This window comes from Choloepus didactylus, chromosome 5 (genome assembly GCF_015220235.1).
Source record: "Choloepus didactylus isolate mChoDid1 chromosome 5, mChoDid1.pri, whole genome shotgun sequence".
Taxonomy (NCBI): Eukaryota; Metazoa; Chordata; class Mammalia; order Pilosa; family Megalonychidae; genus Choloepus; species Choloepus didactylus.
Genome location: NC_051311.1, coordinates 57,709,087 through 57,730,563, shown reverse-complemented (window position 1 = coordinate 57,730,563; position 21,477 = coordinate 57,709,087). Strand labels below are relative to the sequence as shown.

At 38.7% G+C, this 21,477-nt stretch overlaps 1 protein-coding gene across 2 annotated transcripts in view; it reads left to right on the top strand.

The window, feature by feature from the left end:
• The window catches only part of EXOC4 (exocyst complex component 4), a 953,704-nt gene that overhangs the window by 807,059 nt on the left and 125,168 nt on the right, over positions 1–21,477 (top strand). For both annotated transcript variants that reach the window (XM_037836132.1, XM_037836133.1), the window contains one exon: positions 17,546–17,724. In XM_037836132.1, the coding sequence (XP_037692060.1) occupies positions 17,546–17,724 (179 nt within the window). The remainder of the gene's footprint in view (positions 1–17,545; positions 17,725–21,477) is intronic.

Sequence of the window (21,477 nt, the reverse complement as noted above, 5' to 3'; positions counted from 1 at the left end):
GGAAAGGAGCTAAGTAAATGGTCAGGATCAGGCCACTTGTGGAAAATGTCATCAGCAGGCCCAAGATGACCAAGTGCTCAGGGATGGCTTGTGACCCAACTGAAGCTACACATCCATTCACTCACCATTTCTCTCCAACCATTCCTTGAGTCTGCTCCTTCACTCATCTTTCTATTCCTCTTTCAGAGGCCTCCCATGTTGGAATTTAAGAGTTTTGTGTCTTTCTTTCCTCTGTTCCCACATAAACCCTGTGTCATATATAAATTATAAACATATCAAGGAACCAGAACAAATATTGTGTTTCTCATTGAAAGCTGTTAGTTTACTTTATTGCTGGGCAGTTGATGATCACTCAAGCTTATTGGTCTTATAAGTAGACTGGTGCCTGTTATTATTAAGGGACTCTATTCTAATTTGACAGACCTGTGTTATATGTGCCCTCCTTGGCACATCCTGAGAGTTAATTATACAAGAAAGTCCAAATCCCATGGTAAGAAGTGATTTTTGTATATCTTGGGGAGGGCCTATTTGAATTCCTGGCAAAGGGAAACACTAAAGCTACTGTAGCTGATGAGAGGCAGTGTAACCTGTGGCCCTGTGTAGTAAACTAAGAACAGAAACCAGCTCTGTGTCTGCCTTTGCTGTAGTGTTCAAAATGAGTACATCATCTCTCTCTGTGCCCCAGTCTCTATCTGTGAAATGCTTGATAAATATTTTCCATCTTTGGTTGATCCATTCACAGAGCCAGACAGATTTTCACACAGTATTTTTCAGTGTGGTTTATGGAGTATTAGTGGATTATGAAATCAATTGAGTGGGCTTTGAACCCACCACAGGATCTAAGATAGGGTCTGGTAATGGTGGGTTCCTAGCAAGTATTTGTTAAAGAATAAATTACTCAATAATAAAAAGACAGATAGCCCAATTTAAAAATGGACAAAGGAACTGAATAGACACTTCTCCAAAGACGATATACAAATGGCCAATAAGCACATGGACAGATGCTTAACATCATTAGTTTTGGGGAAATGCAAAGCAAAACAACAATGTGGTATCACTTCATACCACCAGTATGGCTATAATCATAAAGACAGATAACAAGTGTTGGTGAGAATGTACAGAAATCAAAACCCTCATGCACTACCAGTGGCAATATAAAATGGTGCAGCCATCTGAAACATAAAGTTAAATGTAGTTACCCTATGACCCAGCAATTCCACTCCTAGGTGTATATACCACCCAAAAAATGAAATGTACATCCACACAAAAAACTTGCACACAAATGTTCATAGCAGTATTTTTTGTAATAGCCTAGAAATGGAAGCACCCTGAATGTCCCATCAACTGAAGAATGAATAAAATGTGGTATATCATACAAAGGAATATTATTTGGCAATAAAAGAAATGAAGTGCTGATATATGCTACAACATTGATGAACGTTGAAAACACTGTGCAAGAAGCCAGTCACTAAAGATCACATATTGCATGATTCCATTTATATGAATAGGAATCATATGTGAGTTCCAGAATAGGCAAATCTATAGAGACAGAAAATTAATTAGTGGTTACCTAGGGCTGGTGGGTTGTGGGGAAATGGGAAGTCTAATGGGTACAGGTTTCTTTTTTGGTGACATAAAATGTACTAAAATTAATCATGGTTTTTGTTGCACAACTCTGTGAATATACTAAAAACCATTTAATTGTATACTTTAAGGTATGTGAATTATATCTCGATAAAGCTTTTTTTTTAAAATACCCATAACTGAGCCCCACCCATGACCAGTTAAATCGGAATGTCTACATGACCAATTAAATCAGAATTTCTACAGGTGGAGTTTGACATTATTTTGTTTGTTTAAGCTTCCCTGATTAAGCTTTTAATGAATGTATAGCAAGGGTGAGAAGCACTAGTTTAAACTAACTGCCAAGGTCCCTCCCATACCAGAACACCATAAACCCATATGTCTGTTTTGTGCCTGTCTCAGTGAACAAGCTGATTTAAAGGCAGGAAGAGAAGAGCTAGTGGTCACTCCCCCATACCTCTATGATAGTCACTGTTAATTTCTCTGACTGTCATCTCTGAGTGAGTAAGTAGAAACCCAGAAATCTCAATTTCTCTGCAACTGGAAAAAAAGTGAATAAATGAATATTGTTCCAAGTCTAACTGAACCCAGGAGAGATGTTACTAATATTTTCACTTATCCACCTTAATTGCAGAGAACACACTGAGGACTCTTCCCATCCTCCCAATTCTGTGTGTGCATGTTGTGGAACTGCTCAACCCCTAGTAAACAAGAGCACTGCAAATTTTTAAATGGTGGAAGAAGAGTGGGGGGAAAAATCCTTGATTTTGAAGAGACAAACTTTTGGAAAGGAGCAATTATTAAATATGAAAAATAGCTACTCACATGATAGTGTGTAATGAAATGCACACGCATGAAAACCATTGAAGGATAGACTTAGTGATGAGTTTTAGCAGTGTCTAAGAGGAAAAAATATCATAATCAAGATAATTGGACTATTTTATTACTTCCTATTTATGAGGGTTTAGCTAAGATCATTTTAGAAAAATAATTTTTGAAAACTTGATTAAAGAACCCACCAGAATGGTACTACTCCCATTATTTTTGACATGGACAAATTAGATAGTTTTTGAAAGGGTTGTAGATTGAGCAGTTGTAAAAAGCCGAAGTGATAAATGGAAGTGTCACTGTCACTTCTCGTAAGAATCAGTCACTATTATTAGGAATCTAGTTAGGTGACCTAATTTTTTTATGACCTTCATCAGTTTGAGCTCTGCCAGATAATGGCTAAGTGTTCTTTAACAGGTCACCTTAGCATATCTCAGTTTCACTATCTATATAACAGAATTAATTAATCCCCATGCCAAAGAATTTAATCAGTTCCCAGTAGCATTGAATATAGCCAAGCATCGTTATTACATCTTGTATCAGTCAAGGTTTAACATGGAAAACAGAAACCACTTCAAATATTTACTTCAGAGAGAATTTAATGCAAGGAATTGGTTACACAGGTTAATGAAGCTCTGAGAATGAAACTTTAAAATAACCCATAGATTAGCCACAGCAGGAAGCAACCACTTCCCTTAGCTAGAGCGCCAAAGGGAGGAGAAAGTGTTACTGGAGCACAAACCATCCAAAAGATGGTGCCACAGTAAGAGCTAGATCCGTAGAATAGAAGTAGATGATACAAGAGACTCCAGCCAAGGCAAAGAGGGAGAGGGATAAATACCGCCAGCTACTCCTTTCCCTTCCCCTTCAGTTTCCCACCAGTGCCTCCATTGTCAGTCCCCAGCTGGGAACCTAGAAAACAGGGCCTTCTGGGGACTCCCCCGCCCCACACAGATCAGAGCAGCAAGAGAGGAGTGGACTTGAGGGCAAATAGGCCTAGGGCATTTACAGTCCAGCCCTTTTGTTAGTCTGCATCCATTCTCAGCCTTATAATCATATTTTAAAACTTCATGCTTTCCCTTAATACAAGGCAACTATCCATCATATGAAGGCTTTGTGCCCCATCTCCTCAACAAAGGGAGACTCAAAGTCTTGTCAGTCATTGTATTAATTTCAAGTCTGGGATCTCCACAGTCCTCCATTTCAGGTCCAGGTGCCGTTCCTCATTTCTGGTGACCTTTGACCTAAATTGTGAAGTTAAGCACCACCGATGCTCCTCAAATAAAATAGTAGGGGAAGTGGAAAACAAAAAGAACCCATTGATTAATATATGCATGAAATCACAAGGCTGCAGCAGTCCTCACATCTGTAACTGGTCACAGGGCAGTAGGTGATTTTTATCACCTCCTCCTCCTACCACAATCTCATGTTGCCGTTGCTTGCTCTCAGCTAGCACCTCAGTGGGTCAGGGTTCTTTACCTATTCTTTGACTTTATTAGGCTGCTGTGTAGTAGTCCTGCCTTCCCTTATTGTGTAGATGCAACTCACTTTCCCCTTAGCAGTTCAGGCAGCAAAGTAATCCCTTTTTCTGTGGTGGTTCAATAGTGTGAAAAGCCCAAAATAGCCAGATGGCAATCTCTCCCTCCACTTTAATGGAGTAATTATTGTATCTTACGGTGGAAGCATTCCTTCTTTGGTCTCTGTAGACCAACATAGTCCAAAGTTGCAGGGGCAAAAGCAAAAACAACATGATTGACTTTAATAATAAAAGGAGAGGCCGGTCTCAGTTGTAATTCTTGCTTCCCAGACTCATATTTTCTTATTTTCACATATATTGGTTTCTGAATCAAAGTACTCAGGCATGCCAGCCTTGTAAGTGTTGCCTCCCAACTGATACTGTAGCCAAATCCTGCATAAGCCATTTCACCCTTCTCTCAGGCCAGCTCCTTCTGGATGATGGGTGTGCAGCAGGACAGGTGAATCCCAGGAGCATAGGTTCTGCCTCACTTCTTTTCCTGTTAAGTAAGTTTCTTGGTCAGAAACATTGTTATGTTGGATACCATGATTGTTAATAAGACATTGAGTAAATCTCCTGATAGTGGTGCTGACAGAAGCGCTTCAGACAAGGAAGGCAATGCCATATCCTGAGTGTCAGTTACAGTGTGAATACATCACTGACCCTCCAAGATGCAAGAAGTCTATCAGTCTGGTTTGCCATTGGAGTCATTCCTTGCCCTTTCCCTCCTCTGCTTTGTATCAGAGGGGAACTAGCCTCCCAGGTAGTGTTTCCTAGGTCCTGAGTTGCTGTGTCACAGTTGGGTTCAGCAATAGGAAGCAATGATGGAAGATTTTGGGCAGGGAGAGAGAGGAATGCACCTGAGGACATGTGTGATCAGGTATAGCACAGATCTGCAAATTGATCAGTTTGGAACCATTTCTGAGGTTTCTTCCACAATTGCATTTAGTCTGCCAAAAATGTGGATTTTTTTTTTTTTTTCAGCTTCCTAAGATTTTAGTAGATAACAGAATTGTTTAGACTAAATGGAGACAATTTGGAGAATTTTTGGCAAAACTTTCTTAAATGAATTCTTGCCAGATATACCTCTTTAAAGATTATACTTGTGTGGTGAAATTAAACTTAATAGATTTAACAATACCAGCATGTAGGCCTACCAATTATAAAGGTGACTCTTCATCTAGGGTGCAGTTCCTAAAACACACATGTTTAAATTCTGATTTCTGATATGTCAGATCATCTTCAGACAGTTACTGAGCGTCTGTTACTTCTGCAATTCTGTTATTTTACCTTCTTAAGATAATGATCATTCTACTGCCCATTTCAATCAAGAATATTTGCCTTTATTAAGTAATATGCCTCAATAATAACCAGAATATTGAGAGTAAGTAAAAATTCAGATCTAGAAAGAGAAAAGAATATTTGTCCAGGTGTTGAGTACTAGTCATTCTGGAAGTGAGACATGGACCACATCTTTAGCAAGCTTTGAGCCCCAAGTCCAGATCAGCCTTTAGACCAACCACCCATTACCTCATAATTTGGCTCAAACAACTGTAATACCCATGTCCTCCAATTTTCCTTGTTGGGATTCTTGATGTGTCCATTTGAAAGGCTTTCTCATTTGTACTAGGGTTTTCAATTTTTTTTTAATTAAAAAGTAAATACGCTGTTTGAAGAAAATATGTAAAGTACAGAAAAACAAAAACATGATCCAGTCACACAGTAAACATTTTGGTTACAATCTTTTTTTAGTATTTGTATAAATAACACACACACACACATACGTATGTGTGTGTTACGCATGTAATTATTTTTCTTAATATCACATGTATACAGTTTTGTAACAGCTTATTTTATACAATTGATTAAAAATCATGGTTAAAAATAAGCTTTAACATTTTTCTATAGTATGAAGTATTTTCTGCTGTGTAATTTCTAATGACTACATAGTTTTTCCATAGTGTGGATATACCCTAATTTACTCAATAAACCAGAGGGTTTAGAGAAAATCTGTAGGACACAGCTGAAGTAGTCCCTTTAAGGATATTGTAACACATAAAACCCTCCACCATGCTCTTTGACACACACAAAACCTCAAAGGAATCGCTTTTTGTCTGACATGGTTATGGCTGTCAATCAGTTATTCTCAACGTCGTGGTTCCTGTGCACTCTCCAGGTTGTTAGGGAGTGATTATGGATTCCTGTCAAATGAGATGTCTACTATGTATTCAACATGAGGCAGTTTGTATTTTTCTCAGTCTGTTGCTCTCCTGTCTGAGGAAGTTAAGCACATCTCAGCAAACCAAAGGGAAATGGGATAGGCACATAGCACTGGAAGCATACCACAGCCATGCCCAGGGCCCAAAGATCCCACACAAGCAGATCAGACTTTTACATAAATACATTTGTCTCGATTGTCACATTCCACCCAGGGTTACGCTACATACATAAAAATGGCTGCGAGCCTGTTTCAAAGCTGTTTGCCTGCCCTGTTGCTTTTTAACCATCCGGCTCAGAGGCACTTCTTGTGTTATATTTATCAAAGATGATTAAGGGGATGGAAAGATTGATATATGAGGACAGATTAACAAAACTAAATGTTTACAACTTGACTGACAGCCAAGGGAAAGATATTATAACCGTGTGCCGGGCTCAAATCATGGAGGAGATATTATTTTGCCTTTCGCTATAACTAGATTTTGGGAATATCTAAATTCAGAGAAAGTTTTCTGAGGATGACATCATTTATGCTAATTAGATCATTGCATCAGTTAGAAATAGCATTTAGCTGCTAGGAACAGAAACTTGAAATAGCAGTGGCTTCAGCAAATAGGGTTTCATTTTCTGTTATATAGGATGAAGCTCAGAAACATATGTCTGGGGTTGTAGGGGTCTTATTGCTTCATGATGTCATCACCATGCCAGTGCCCTTCTGTCTTTTGACTCACCATTCTTAGTGTGGTTTCCATAAGCAAGGTTACCTTATGTTTGAAGAAGAGTTACTGCAGCTTCAATCACATGGCTGCATTCCAGAAAGGGAGAAAGCAAAAAGAGGTCCCTGCCAACTAATTAAGACTGCTAGGAAGAGCTTTCTTGGAAGCCCCATCTAGTGACTTCTGTTTACATCTCATTGGCCCCAACATCTGCAAGGGAGACTGAAAAATTTTGTGCTTTTTGTTTTGTTTTGAAGTTGGGCACATTGCTGACCCTAACAATATTAGGGTGCTTTTACTAAAAAGGCAGGGGATCTAATGGATATTGGCTAGGCAACTAACAGTTTTGTTCACCACATTTTACCTCTTGAAGATCATGATGAAAGTTTGGACTCTGAGACATAGTGATATTTAATGTGGTGTTATAAGTTTCCATTTGTAATACTAGACCTTGAGATCATTCTTATCTATTTAAATTTAATTCATCATCTCATACCTTGGATTCACACAAAGTAAGCCAGCCATCTCAACAGTTCTGATAATAACAGCTACAACTTGTTAGCTTTTAGTAAACTGCCTGTACTGTGTTATGCACTTAAAAACATCATTGAAATTGTATAATAATGTAGCTTTTGAGGGGTGACAATGGGATTGGGAAAGCAATATGGACCACACTCCCCTTTGTCTAGTTTATGGATGGATGAGTAGAAAAATAAGGGAAGGAAACAAACAAACAGACAAAGGCACCCAGTGCTCTTTTTTACTTTAATTGCTCTTTTTCACTTTAATTATTATTCTTGTTATTTTTGTGTGTGTGGTAATGAAGGTGTCAGGGATTGATTTTGGTGATGAATGTACAACTATGTAATGGTACTGTGAACAATCGAATGTACGAATTGTTTTGTATGACTGCGTGGTATGTGAATATATCTCAATAAAATGAATATTAAAAAAAATCATTGAATTATTTGCTTCAAAATATTCCAAGGAGGAGGGGGAGTGGATGAAGATAGATGAAACAAGACCATGAGTTACTAATAGTTGAAGCTGGGATACACACAGAGATTTATTATACTCTTCTGTATACTTTTGTAATTATTGACAATTTTCACGATACAAAATTTTAGCACTTGCCTCATCTAATCCTTCATGTCTTTGTACAGGGCCAGTACTAGTACTTCAAGCTAATGCTCAGAGAAATTAAGCAGCTTCACATAGGGAGTAAGTGGCAGATTCAGAATTCAAACCCAGGATTATCTGACTGGGAAGGCTGTGCTTTAATCCTTGCCACTCAAAGAAAATGTGGCCCTCAGACAAGCAGACTCATATCACCTGGAAACTATTAAAAATCACCTGCATAATTCCAGGCCCTACTGCAAAGACCTTTTACAAGATCCCCAGCTAAGATCTGTACCACACCTAAGTTTAACATACTTAGTCTACTGCATGTTATTGCCTCTGTAAGCCATACATACCCAAATCAGCCAATCAATTGTGCCTTCTCTTTTTTTTTTTTAAGAAGTAACTTTCTGTTTAAATAAGAAACATAATTATGAGCCACTACTAAGTGGCATAAACCTTTTTTAAGAAACATGTAATTCACAGCAGTTATTTCATTCAGTGGTGCTGGGCACTAAATGCCTATGTGTCATTTAAGCATCGTTCTGACTGTATGTCAGCTGTTAATAATCACTGCCTGGTTGACACTTAATTTGTCTTTTCTTCTTAAATATAGCCCTTGCTTCTTCTCACTTATCATGTTTTGAGTTTTAAAAGCCTTGGAACTTACAGAAAACTCTCCAGCTGCCTGTTTCAGCCTTCTTCAGCATCAGCTTTGCATACCCACTTGTGTATAACTTTCCTGAAAGGACACGATTTTTCTCCCTAACCCTCTCATTCATCTTTTTTTTTTTTTTTTTTAATCATCATTTTATTGAGATATATTCACATACCACGCAGTCATACAAAACAAATTGTACTTTCGATTGTTTACAGTACCATTACATAGTTGTACATTCATCACCTAAATCAATCCCTGACACCTTCATTAGCACACACACAAAAATAACAAGAATAATAATTACCGTGAAAAAGAGCAATTGAAGTAAAAAAGAACACTAGGTACCTTTGTCTGTTTGTTTGCTTCCCCTACTTTTCTACACATCCATCCATAAACTAGACAAAGTGGAGTTTGGTCCTTATGGCATTCCCAATCCCACTGTCACCCCTCATAAGCTACATTTTATACAACTGTCTTCGAGATTCATGGGTTCTGGGTTGTAGTTTAATAGTTTCAGGTATCCACCACCAGCTACCCCAATTCTTTAGAACCTAAAAAAGGTTGTCTAAAGTGTGCGTAAGAGTGCCCACCAGAGTGATCTCTCGGCTCGTTTTGGAATCTCTCTGCCACTGAAGCTTATTTCATTTCCTTTCACATCCCCCTTTTGGTCAAGAAGATGTTCTCCATCCCACGATGCCGGGTCTACATTCCTCCCCGGGAGTCATATTCCACGTTGCCAGGGAGATTCACTTCCCTGGGTGTCTGATCCCACGTAGGGGGGAGGGCAGTGATTTCACCTTTCAAGTTGGCTTAGCCAGAGAGAGAGGGCCACATCTGAGCAACAAAGAGGCATTCAGGAGGAGACTCTTAGGCACAAATACAGGGAGGCCTAGCCTCTCCTTTGCAGCAACCGTCTTCCCAAGGGTAAAACTTATGGTAGAGGGCTCAACCCATCAAACCACCAGTCCCCTATGTCTGTGGTCATGTTAGCAACCATGGAGGTGGGGTAGGCGAATACCCCTGCATTCTCCACAGGCTCCTCAAGGGGGCATTACATCTTTTTTTTTTTTTTTTTCCTTGTTTGTCTTTTTTCTTTTTTTTTTTTTTTTTTTAACTTTCCCTTCTTTTTTCAAATCAACTGTATGAAAAAAAAAGTTAAAAAGAAAACAAACATACAATAAAAGAACATTTCGAAGAGACCATAGCAAGGGAGTAAGAAAAAGACAACTAACCTAAGATAACTGCTTAACTTCCAACATGTTCCTACTTTACCCCAAGAAAGTTACATAATATAGCAACATTTCAGTGAACTTCTTCCTACTACATCCATCAGAAATTAACAGACCATAGTCATTTCTGGGCATCCCCAGAACGTTAAATAGCTTATCTGTTCTTCTTGGATTATTGTTCCCCCTTCCTTAATTGCTCTCTACTGCTAGTTCCCCTACATTCTACATTATAAACCATTTGTTTTACATTTTTCAAAGTTCACATTAGTGGTAGCATATAATATTTCTCTTTTTGTGCCTGGCTTATTTCGCTCAGCATTATGTCTTCAAGGTTCATCCATGTTGTCATATGTTTCACCAGATCGTTCCTTCTTACTGCTGCGTAGTATTCCATCGTGTGTATATACCACATTTTATTTATCCACTCATCTGGTGAAGGACATTTGGGTTGTTTCCATCTCTTGGCAATTGTGAATAATGCTGCTATGAACATTGGCGTGCAGATATCTGTTCGTGTCACTGCTTTCCGATCTTCCGGGTATATACCGAGAAGTGCAATCGCTGGATCGAATGGTAGCTCTATATCTAGTTTTCTAAGGAACTGCCAGACTGACTTCCAGAGTGGCTGAACCATTATACAGTCCCACCAACAATGAATAAGAGTTCCAATTTCTCCACATCCCCTCCAGCATTTGTAGTTTCCTGTTTGTTTAATGGCAGCCATTCTAACCGGTGTTAGATGGTATCTCATTGTGGTCTTAATTTGCATCTCTCTAATAGCTAGTGAAGCTGAACATTTTTTCATGTGTTTCTTGGCCATTTGTATTTCCTCTTCAGAGAACTGTCTTTTCATATCTTTTGCCCATTTTATAATTGGGCTGTCTGTACTATTGTCATTGAGTTGTAGGATTTCTTTGTATATGCAAGATATCAGTCTTTTGTCAGATACATGGTTTCCAAAAATTTTTTCCCATTGAGTTGGCTGCCTCTTTACCTTTTTGAGAAATTCCTTTGAGGTGCAGAAACTTCTAAGCTTGAGGAGTTCCCATTTATCTATTTTCTCTTTTGTTGCTTGTGCTTTGGGTGTAAAGTCTAGGAAGTGGCCTCCTAATACAAGGTCTTGAAGATGTTTTCCTACATTATCTTCTAGGAGTTTTATGGTACTTTCTTTTATATTGAGATCTTTGGTCCATTTTGAGTTAATTTTTGTGTAGGGGGTGAGGTAGGGGTCCTCTTTCATTCTTTTGGATATGGATATCCAACTCTCCCAGCCCCATTTGTTGAAAAGACCATTATGGCTCAATTCGGTGACTTTGGGGGCCTTATCAAAGATCAGTCGGCCATAGATCTGAGGGTCTATCTCTGAATTCTCAATTCGATTCCATTGATCTATATGTCTATCTTTGTGCCAGTACCATGCTGTTTTGGCAACTGTGGCTTTATAATAAGCTTCAAAGTCAGGGAGTGTAAGTCCTCCCACTTCGTTTTTCTTTTTTAGAGTGTCTTTAGCAATTCGAGGCATCTTCCCTTTCCAAATAAATTTGATAACTAGCTTTTCCAAGTCTGCAAAGTAGGTTGTTGGAATTTTGATTGGGATTGCATTGAATCTGTAGATGAGTTTGGGTAGAATTGACATCTTAATGACATTTAGCCTTCCTATCCATGAACATGGAATATTTTTCCATCTTTTAAGGTCCCCTTCTATTTCTTTTAGTAGAGTTATGTAGTTTTCTTTGTATAGGTCTTTTACATCTTTGGTTAAGTTTATTCCTAGGTACTTGATTTTTTTAGTTGCTATTGAAAATGGTATCTTTTTCTTGCGTGTCTCTTCAGTTTGTTCATTTCTAGCATATAGAAACATTACTGACTTATGTGCATTAATCTTGTATCCCGCTACTTTGCTAAATTTGTTTATTAGCTCTAGTAGGTGTATCGTTGATTTCTCAGGGTTTTCTAGATATAAGATCATATCATCTGCAAACAATGACAGTTTTACTTCTTCTTTTCCAATTTGGATGCCTTTTATTTCTTTGTCTTGCCGGATTGCCCTGGCTAGCACTTCCAGCACAATGTTGAATAACAGCGGTGACAGCGGGCATCCTTGTCTTGTTCCTGATCTTAGAGGGAAGGCTTTCAGTCTCTCACCATTGAGTACTATGCTGGCTGTGGGTTTTTCATATATGCTCTTTATCATGTTGAGGAAGTTTCCTTCAATTCCTACCTTTTGAAGTGTTTTTATCAAAAAGGGATGTTGGATTTTGTCAAATGCTTTTTCAGCATCTATTGAGATGATCAATTGATTTTTCCCTTTCGAGTTTTTAATGTGTTGTAATACATTGATTGTTTTCCTTATGTTGAACCATCCTTGCATGCCTGGAATGAACCCCACTTGGTCATGGTGTATGATTTTTTTAATGTGTCTTTGGATTCGATTTGCAAGTATTTTGTTGAGGATTTTTGCATCTATATTCATTAGGGAGATTGGCCGGTAGTTTTCCTTTTTTGTAGCATCTTTGCCTGGTTTTGGTATTAGATTGATGTTAGCTTCATAAAATGAGTTAGGTAGTGTTCCATTTTTTTCAATGTTTTGAAAGAGTTTGAGTAAGATTGGTGTCAGTTCTTTCTGGAAAGTTTGGTAGAATTCCCCTGTGAAGCCATCTGGCCCTGGGCATTTATTTGTGGGAAGATTTTTGATGACTGATTGGATCTCTTTGCTTGTGATGGGTTGGTTGAGGTCTTCTATTTCTTCTCTGGTCAGTCTAGGTTGTTCATATGTTTCCAGGAAATTGTCCATTTCTTCTACATTATCCAGTTTGTTGCCATACAGTTGTTCATAATATCCTCTTATAATTTTTTTAATTTCTTCAGGATCTGCAGTTATGTCACCTTTTTCATTCATTATTTTGTTTATATGGGTCTTCTCTCTTTTTGATTTTGTCAGTCTAGCTAGGGGCTTGTCAATCTTGTTGATCTTCTCAAAGAACCAACTTTTGGTGATATTTATCCTTTCTATTGTTTTTTTGTTCTCTATGTCATTTATTTCTGCTTTAATCCTTGTTATTTCTTTTCTTCTACTTGGTTTAGGATTGGTTTGCTGTTCATTTTCTAGCTTCTTCAGTTGATCCATTAGTTCTTTGATTTTGGCTCTTTCTTCCTTTTTAATATATGCGTTTAGTGCTATAAATTTCCCCCTTAGCACTGCTTTTGCTGCATCCCATAGGTTTTGGTATGTTGTGTTCTCATTTTCATTCGTCTCTATATATTTAGCAATTTCTCTTGCTATTTCTTCTTTAACCCACTGATTGTTTAGGAGTGTGTTGTTTAACCTCCAGGTATTTGTGAATTTTCTAAGTCTCTGATGGTTATTGACTTCTAATTGTATTCCATTGTGGTCAGAGAATGTGCTTTGAATAATTTCAATCTTTTTAAATTTATTGAGGCTTGTTTTATGTCCCAGCATATGATCTATTCTGGAGAAAGTTCCGTGAGCACTAGAAAAGTATGTGTATCCTGGTGATTTGGGATGTAATGTCCTGTAGATGTCTGTTAAATCTAATTCATTTATCAGATTGTTTAGGTTTTCAATTTCCTTATTGGTCTTCTGTCTGGTTGATCTATCTATAGGAGAGAGTGATGTGTTGAAGTCTCCCACAATTATTGTGGAAACATCAATTGCTTCCTTTAGTTTTGCCAATGTTTCTCTCATGTATTTTGTGGCACCTTGATTGGGTGCATAGACATTTACGATTGTTATTTCTTCTTGCTGAATTGCCCCTTTTATTAGTATGTAGTGGCCTTCTTTGTCTCTCAAAACATCCCTGCATTTGAAGTCTATTTTATCTGAGATTAATATTGCTACACCTGCTTTCTTTTGGCTGTAGCTTGCATGAAATATTTTTTTCCATCCTTTCACTTTCAGTTTCTTTGTGTCCCTGTGTCTAAGATGAGTCTCTTGTATGCAACATATTGATGGTTCATTTTTTTTGATCCATTCTGCGAATCTATATCTTTTAATTGGGGAGTTTAATCCATTTACATTCAACGTTAAAACCGTGAAGGCATTTCTTGAATCGGCCATCTTATCCTTTGGATTATGTTTGCCATATTTTTCCCTCTCTCTATTAATATCCTTTATTGTACCCATACCGAATCTCTTTAGTACTGAACCTTTCTCCAAGTCTCTCTGTCCTGTCTTTGTTTCTCTGTCTGTAGGGCTCCCTTTAGTATCTCCAGTAGGGCAGGTCTCTTGTTAGCAAATTCTCTCAGCATTTCTTTGTCTGTGAAAAATTTAAGCTCTCCCTCAAATTTGAAGGAGAGCTTTGCTGGATAAAGTATTCTTGGCTGGAAATTCCTCTCACTCAGAATTTTAAATATATCGTGCCACTGCCTTCTCGCCTCCATGGTGGCTGCTGAGTAGTCACTACTTAGTCTTCTGCTGTTTCCTTTGTATGTGGTGAATTGCTTTTCTCTTGCTGCTTTCAGAACTTGCTCCTTCTCTTCTATGTTTGACAGTGTGATCAGTATATGTCTCGGAGTGGGTTTTTTGGATTTATTCTATTTGGAGTTCGCTGAGCATTTATGATTTGTGTATTTATGTTGTTTAGAAGATTTGGGAAGTTTTCCCCAACAATTTCTTTGAATACTCTTCCTAGACCTTTACCCTTTTCTTCCCCTTCTGGGACACCAATGAGTCTTATATTCGGACGTTTCATATTATCTATCATATCCCTGAGGTCCATTTCGAGTTTTTCAATTTTTTTTCCCCATTCTTTCTTTTATGCTTTCATTTTCCATTCTGTCATCTTCCAGGTCACTGATTCGTTGTTCAACTTCCTCTAGTCTTGTACTATGAGTGTCCAGAATCTTTTTAATTTGGTCAACAGTTTCTTTAATTTCCATAAGATCATCCATTTTTTTATTTAGTCTTGCAATGTCTTCTTTATGGTCTTCTAGGGTCTTCTTGATTTCCTTCATATCCCGTACTAGGGTCTCATTGTTCATCTTTAGTTCTTTGAGTAGCTGCTCTAGGTGTGTCTCTTCTGGTCTTTTGATTTGGGTGCTTGGGCTTGGGTTATCCATATCGTCTGGTTTTTTCATATGCTTTATAATTTTCTGTTGTTTTTGGCCTCGTGGCATTTGCTGAACTTGATAGGGTTCTTTTAGGGTTTGTAGACCAGTTGAAGTCCTTATCTCTAATTTATCAGATCTACAGCTTCGTGGAGTACACTTTCTCTAACTAACCAGCAGGTGGCGTCCACGAGCCACCTGTTCTCCACAAGCCAGATCTCCCCTGCTTAGCCTTTTTGGTGAGTGGGGGAGTGAGTCTTGTGGGGCCCAATTGGTGTACCAAGCTTGCGTGTGTAGTTGGTGTTGCCTGCCCTGTATGTGGGGCGTGTTTCTGGGCAGTCGGGGAGGGGGGGTGGCCCTAACAATCAAATCTCCCTGATGATCCTAGAGTTTTAAAGCTACTGCAATAGTCTAATCCTTCAGTTCAGTCCTGCCACAGTTTGTCTCTGCCACTGACCCACAAGTCTTTGGTATTGGCGTATGGCTCCTGAGACTTGCAAGTGGGCCCCTCTTCCAGGCTGTGCACCCCGGGTCCTCTGTTGAAGGATGACTGTGCTATGTCACATGTGAGTGCCGTCCCCCCAGGGCAGTTCTGGGCTGCTGGGCTGTGTAGGGAGGCTCCCAGTCTGCTGAAATGATGGCTGAATGGGGCTCTGTTAATTCACACTGCTCCCCCTTCCCAGCTCTGGGACATTCAGCTGAGGTTGCAGGGAAGGCTAATGTCCACGCCCAGTTTTGTGGTGTGTGCCTGTTATTTGAAGCACTTCCGTCACACTGGGTTGTCTGGGGCAGCTCTGGGCTATGGGGCTGGCGATGGGCAGGAGTGTTTCCTGTCCACCAGGATGGTGGCTGTGAGTGGACACCCCCTTTTCTTGGGAAGTTGTGGTGTTTAGTGAATTTTCTCAGCCACTGGATTATTGCCTTTTGTCTCAGAGCTCTCTTAGTTCTGCTCTTGACTTGACGTGCCCAAATTTCAATTCTTTGAAGCTTTCTGTATTGAGCTTCTTAGAGTAATTGTTTTAGAAAAAGCAAAAAGGATTTAAAAAAAAAAAAAAAAAAAAAAAAAAAAAACAAAAAAAAACGGCCCTCCTCAGAGATCTAATGGGTTATTGAAATGCTAATAGACAAAGCAACCAGGGCCATTAAGGAAAGGTGCACAGGGGAGAGAGATCAGCCTTGCTTGGGGATTTGCATATGCGCCTCAAGGCCTGATCTCCGCCCTTCCCCTTTCTGTGTTCACCAGAACTCCAAAAATCCTCTGCTTTTATTTTGGAGTTTTTCGTGTTGTTTTTTTTCTATGCCTGTCTCCTCTCTGCTGGGCTGGCTGCTCTCAGAGTCTCTGGTGTCTGGTCTCAGTCTATCTATGGTTGGAGTTTGAATCAGTAGAATGAGTTTCCGATAAGAGCAGCCACTGCAATTCTCCCTTCTCCTTCCTGGAGCTGACAGCCCCTCCTCCCCTGGGACTGAGCCTGGCAGGGAGGGGCGCGGGTCCCCTGGCCGCAAAAACTTACAGATTTCGCTGATCTCAGCAGTTCCACGTTTTCATGAGTGTTGTATGAAGTATGCCCAAAGACAGATTGCTCTGTGGTGTCCAGTCCACGCAGTTCCTGGCTTTTTACCTACTTTCCTGGAGGAGTAACTAAAACATACAGCTCACCAATCTGCCATCTTGCCCCGCCCCCTCTCATTCATCTTTTATGATTTCAGCCCTCTCTGCTCCTTTTGAAGGGGAGAGGCCTGTGGGAATTAGACAACTTGAATCCCAGTTCTGCCACTCATGTGTCATGTAGGCAAAACAGTTAACCTTTCAGAGCCTCTATTTCTTATCTGTGCATTGGCTGTATCATATGGTCTCTAGAGTCCCTTCCAACTCCATTCTCTATAGCCCTGTGTAACTTGATATTTCAGCCACCAACAAAACATTATGAAGACTCTGAGTTCTGTGTAAAACCTGGCTGCTGATTATATATTTTTCCAGTTAGTAAAATGGTACTGGCATTGGTTTTTACTGGTTTCCTTTTTCAAATGATGAATGCTCTAATGCTTTATATTTTATTTGCCTCAGATCCTTTTTGGAACAAGTCACTGAATGAATAAATGAATGAAGCCTGCCATCCGTCTCAATTATAAACTCTTCTCTTAAGAGGCTAGGCCCTTTCTTCTTTTGAACATTTTAAAACATTTTCTAAGTACCAGATTAACTTGTATGTTTTATTTTTTACAATAAACTTCAAACCATGTACATATCTAGCACCCTAAGCTGTTCAATGACTTCCATAGCAGAAGAGGCAAGGAAAAAACCCCTAGGAGAACAGGCATAGAAGCCATCCCCAGGGACTGTCACCATATAGGTCAGGCCCATACTAGTTCCTGTTGAGGGTACAAGCATCAGGGTCACTTCTTTCTTCCTTCAAAAACTCTTTTTCCCTATCATAATAATTTTAAATGGGCATATAATAGTTTTCTTATACACTTAAGCCTGGGGAAAATGGGATGTTATAAAACTGTGATTTTAACAAACATTGTGCTAGGCATGCCTTCAAAAGTGTTTCCCACCCCTGCCTTTTTTTATGCTGTGTATAAAGTATGTTTCTGATTTATTTTTCAGGGCAGCCTTTGGCAAGGAGTCTGAAGTTCTTATTGGGAACCTGGGTGATAAATTAATCCCTCCACAAGATATCCTACGTGATGTCAGCGACCTCAAAGCCTTGGCCAACATGCATGAAAGCCTGGAATGGTTGGCAAGTCGAACAAAGTCAGCTTTCTCCAACCTGTCTACATCCCAGAGTGAGTATCTAGTAGAGTGGCTATTGGGGACAACTGAGGAACAACACTGAGTCCTTCCATTTGAAATGTGAGGCATTTATGTGTCACCATATGGGAGAGTGTCCAAGTTGTCAGAAGATCCATGTTAGAATTCTGCTTGTGCTGCTGTTGTCATACTGTGATTCTGGAAAAGGAACAAATCTCAGGCTCTCTGTGTGGGACATGGGAAGCTGAGAAAGGCCGTGTTAACATAGCTTGATATTAAGCCTTAGAAATATAAATTGTATAAGATTCAACTACTGTACTGCATCTCAGAACAGAAAGCAAAACTTTTTGTCCTCCTATACAACAACCTCTCAAGGGCAGGACTGTCTGAGAGCTCAGGACCGAGCACATGGTGAGACTGTCATTTTAACTGATATAAAGCTAGTGAAGAAGTGTCTGAAAAGAGAATAGAAGTGATTAAAGGTGCTAGAAAATAGAGCCATTGAGGGAAACAATTATTCTGGAAAAGAGATGGCTGAGAGATAACAATTATAGATTTCAAAGAAATTAAGGAATAGGATGTTAAATAAGAACGGATAACCTCTTTTTCTTTCAAGGACCAAAGACTCAGAGAAGAGTAATTTGAAAACTTTAGGGCACAAAAACTTTATTCAAGACTATAAAATAAATACTTTTTTAAAAGCATCAGTTCGGAAGTATATATTAGGCAGTTAAAATAGAGGCAAAGAAAAAAATGATGTGATGAAGGAGTAAACAAGAAAGACAAATTAAGATGCATGAATGGAGAGATGGAAAACAGGAGAGAAAAAGTAAAATACCAGAGGGAGGAAGAAAGAAACAAAACAACTTCTGAATATAATATTAGGGTTAACTGTTAGAAAATTATTAGAAGGAAAATGCTTCCATTATTTGGACCATGAACTTTAGAATGAGTTATTTATTATCACCATCCTTTGAGAAGTTATTACTTGATTAACCATGATTTCCAGCTTTGAGATGGAAGAGCTGTGGGTGAAATTCACAGGGGTAGATAATTCTGTGAAGTACAGGCCTCATAGCCAGAATCTAGAAATCGTTCTCTACATGGTCTCATGCTGATTATGTTCCTCTCCTGGGGGCCATGAGGGTCTGGGGAGAAGAGACACAGGAGTGGGGCTTCTGAGGGAGCTCAAATAATCCACTTTAGAAATCTTTTTAAAATAATACTTTCTATTTTATACTTTTTGTTATAAATAATATTAATTTTTATCTGATGATAAAAGTATCCATGTTTATTCTCAAAAATCCGTAAGATCAGAAAATGTCCATCTGTTAAGCAAAGTTTGGGCACAGTTTTACATCTAAGCAGACTCTGCATAAGTAAGTAGCCTTGGAAGTGTCCTCAACATTGTAATTCAGTCACAAGGGTAGTCTAAATTGTCAATTTTATCTCCCCATATATATCCACTCCCCCAAAAAATGTCAGAAGAAACTAATTTTCCCTTTGATAATTGTGAAATAAACAGCTCTGGAAATGTACCAGATGCTTTCTTTCCTGGTTTCCTTTGGTTCTGGCAAATTCATTGGGTAGGTTTATAAGAAATGATTGGCAGGTATCCTCTTGTTTGGTAGGCCATCAGTATCTAATATTTAATAATACAATAATACAATACAATTAAATAATAAATATTTAATAATACAATGGCACAGCATTCCAGTTTTTCATTTTGTTCATTCTAAAAGGGCTCCACAGGACAAGATAGTATATAACCTCTATAGCAAACCACTGAGGGTTCATACAGGCTAAGCTGGCATCAACTGTTTTCAAAAGGAGAAAGATGCTTTCTGAGTTATGCTCAACTTTGTAATTGCACAATTTTTTTTTGTTGCGTTCATGTCACTAAGAGTACCCAGCACAGTTGATGTCTAATTCATGTCTTTAATCATCTCTGTTATTCTGACAAACATCTCTTCTACCATGCCTGTTGATATTTTGTCTCCTGTGCTCAATTCCATTTTATAATGTAAGTTATACCCTCTCCGTTCTTCCTTTCAGGGTGATTATTCCACCCAGTGAGTGATTTAAGTGACTGTCAGCATTTTGAAGATTAGTGTAAAACCCAAGTGAACTGTAATCATTACTTATGGTGTCTTTGCTAAAACAAAGCATCAAGCAAATCTGGTTTACCCTGCTGACAACAAGCCTAGCTCACGCACACTTGCCTGTTCTTTGAATTGCCAAGAGAAATGCCCAATGATGTTTATAATTTGAACGAAGCAGGAGATTCTCTGATAATGGGTTCCTTTGATTGATCCATGTTAGTGTGACTCCAGAAAGGGAACGAGGGACGCTCTTTATTATTCTTTTGAAAGTAAACCAAGTGATTACCTCAACAAAAGTGTTTCCAAGTCTGGAGACTAGCTAGCATGAAGAAAATGATGGTCTTTTTTCTGGCACTCGTGAACATAGCAGGTTGGGAAGAAATCAAGAAAAGAAAATTTTAGATTTATTGCTTACTCCACATCCTGTTAACTGATTGGTATGGTAAAGGCCCTGTTTTATTAAATTTAAGAAGGTATTAATGTGGTGGAGTGGGGGAAAGTTTGCAAACAATTTATTTTCATAGTAGCAAAACTCGTCAGATATCAAAGCAGGATTCTCATCCACCAGAAACATTTCATATCATACTGATGAAAGTATTGCATTATAGTGCAGGGTGTGGTTAACCATACACTGTCCCAGAAGATAAGGGTTAACCATTTTTACAAAGGTAATTTTGATCTCTTTTGCTGTTTTGCCTAAATGTCACTTTATCTCCTTTACATTTAAAGGGCTCTCCTCACCTCGTATAGATCCTAACACTGAAGTCACTGCTCTTCTTTTTTGCCTTCTACATAATTCCTGCTCCGTCTTTTCTGGTACTCCCCACTCAATCTTCCCTATTCCTGTTCTAGTTAAGATTCTTTCCAATGAAGGAAAAAGAATGCAGTGACTCATAAAACTGGTAAGTCCAAGGGCTTCAAGTATGGCTGAATCCAGAGGTTCACAAGATGCCATCAGGTGGTCACAGACATGCTTACAATATTTCTCTGTCCATCTGTCTGTCTGTCTGTCTGTCTGTCTGTCTCTCTCTCTCTCTCTCTCTCTCTCTCTCTCTCTCTCTCTCTCTCTGTGCCTTTTTCTTGGTTTCGTCTGCATTGCTTTCACTCTCAGGTACGTGCTTTCCATATGGCAACAAGCTTGACCACCAACAGCCTGAAGATTATTTGATCCCAGATAAAAAGAGCATTTTTGCCAAGAGCTCCAGAAATAATCCCGGAGAAGACTCAGATTGACCTAGCTTGATCTTCTCTAAAGGGTCTCTCTGTTCTTTTTTTCTGTTTGCTTGTGTCTTTATCACTGCCTCCATCTCTGTCTCCCAGCCTGACCTCCAGAATATCTTCATGTTCAGGATCTGTTTTAACAGGCATGCTTCAATGTAAGGAATTTGAGCAGGAGCATATCTAGTGTTGGGCAGTCAGGGTTTAATTTATATGTATTGTCTCCCATTTATCATAATTCCAACCTTGTGAAAAAGGCCCAAAATTATGTGCTGTTGGTAATACCTGCTGTTTATAAGAATCCTAAATAAAGACTCTGAAATTAATTGTTATGGTTAAGCAAATTCTCAGAACAAAATGTAACATACATAAAAATTGTTACAATGTTTTCTAATTTGAACATTAATGATTTTTTAAATATATTTTATCCTTTTGTTTTAAGGATGTGTTGCTTTTAAAAATAGACTA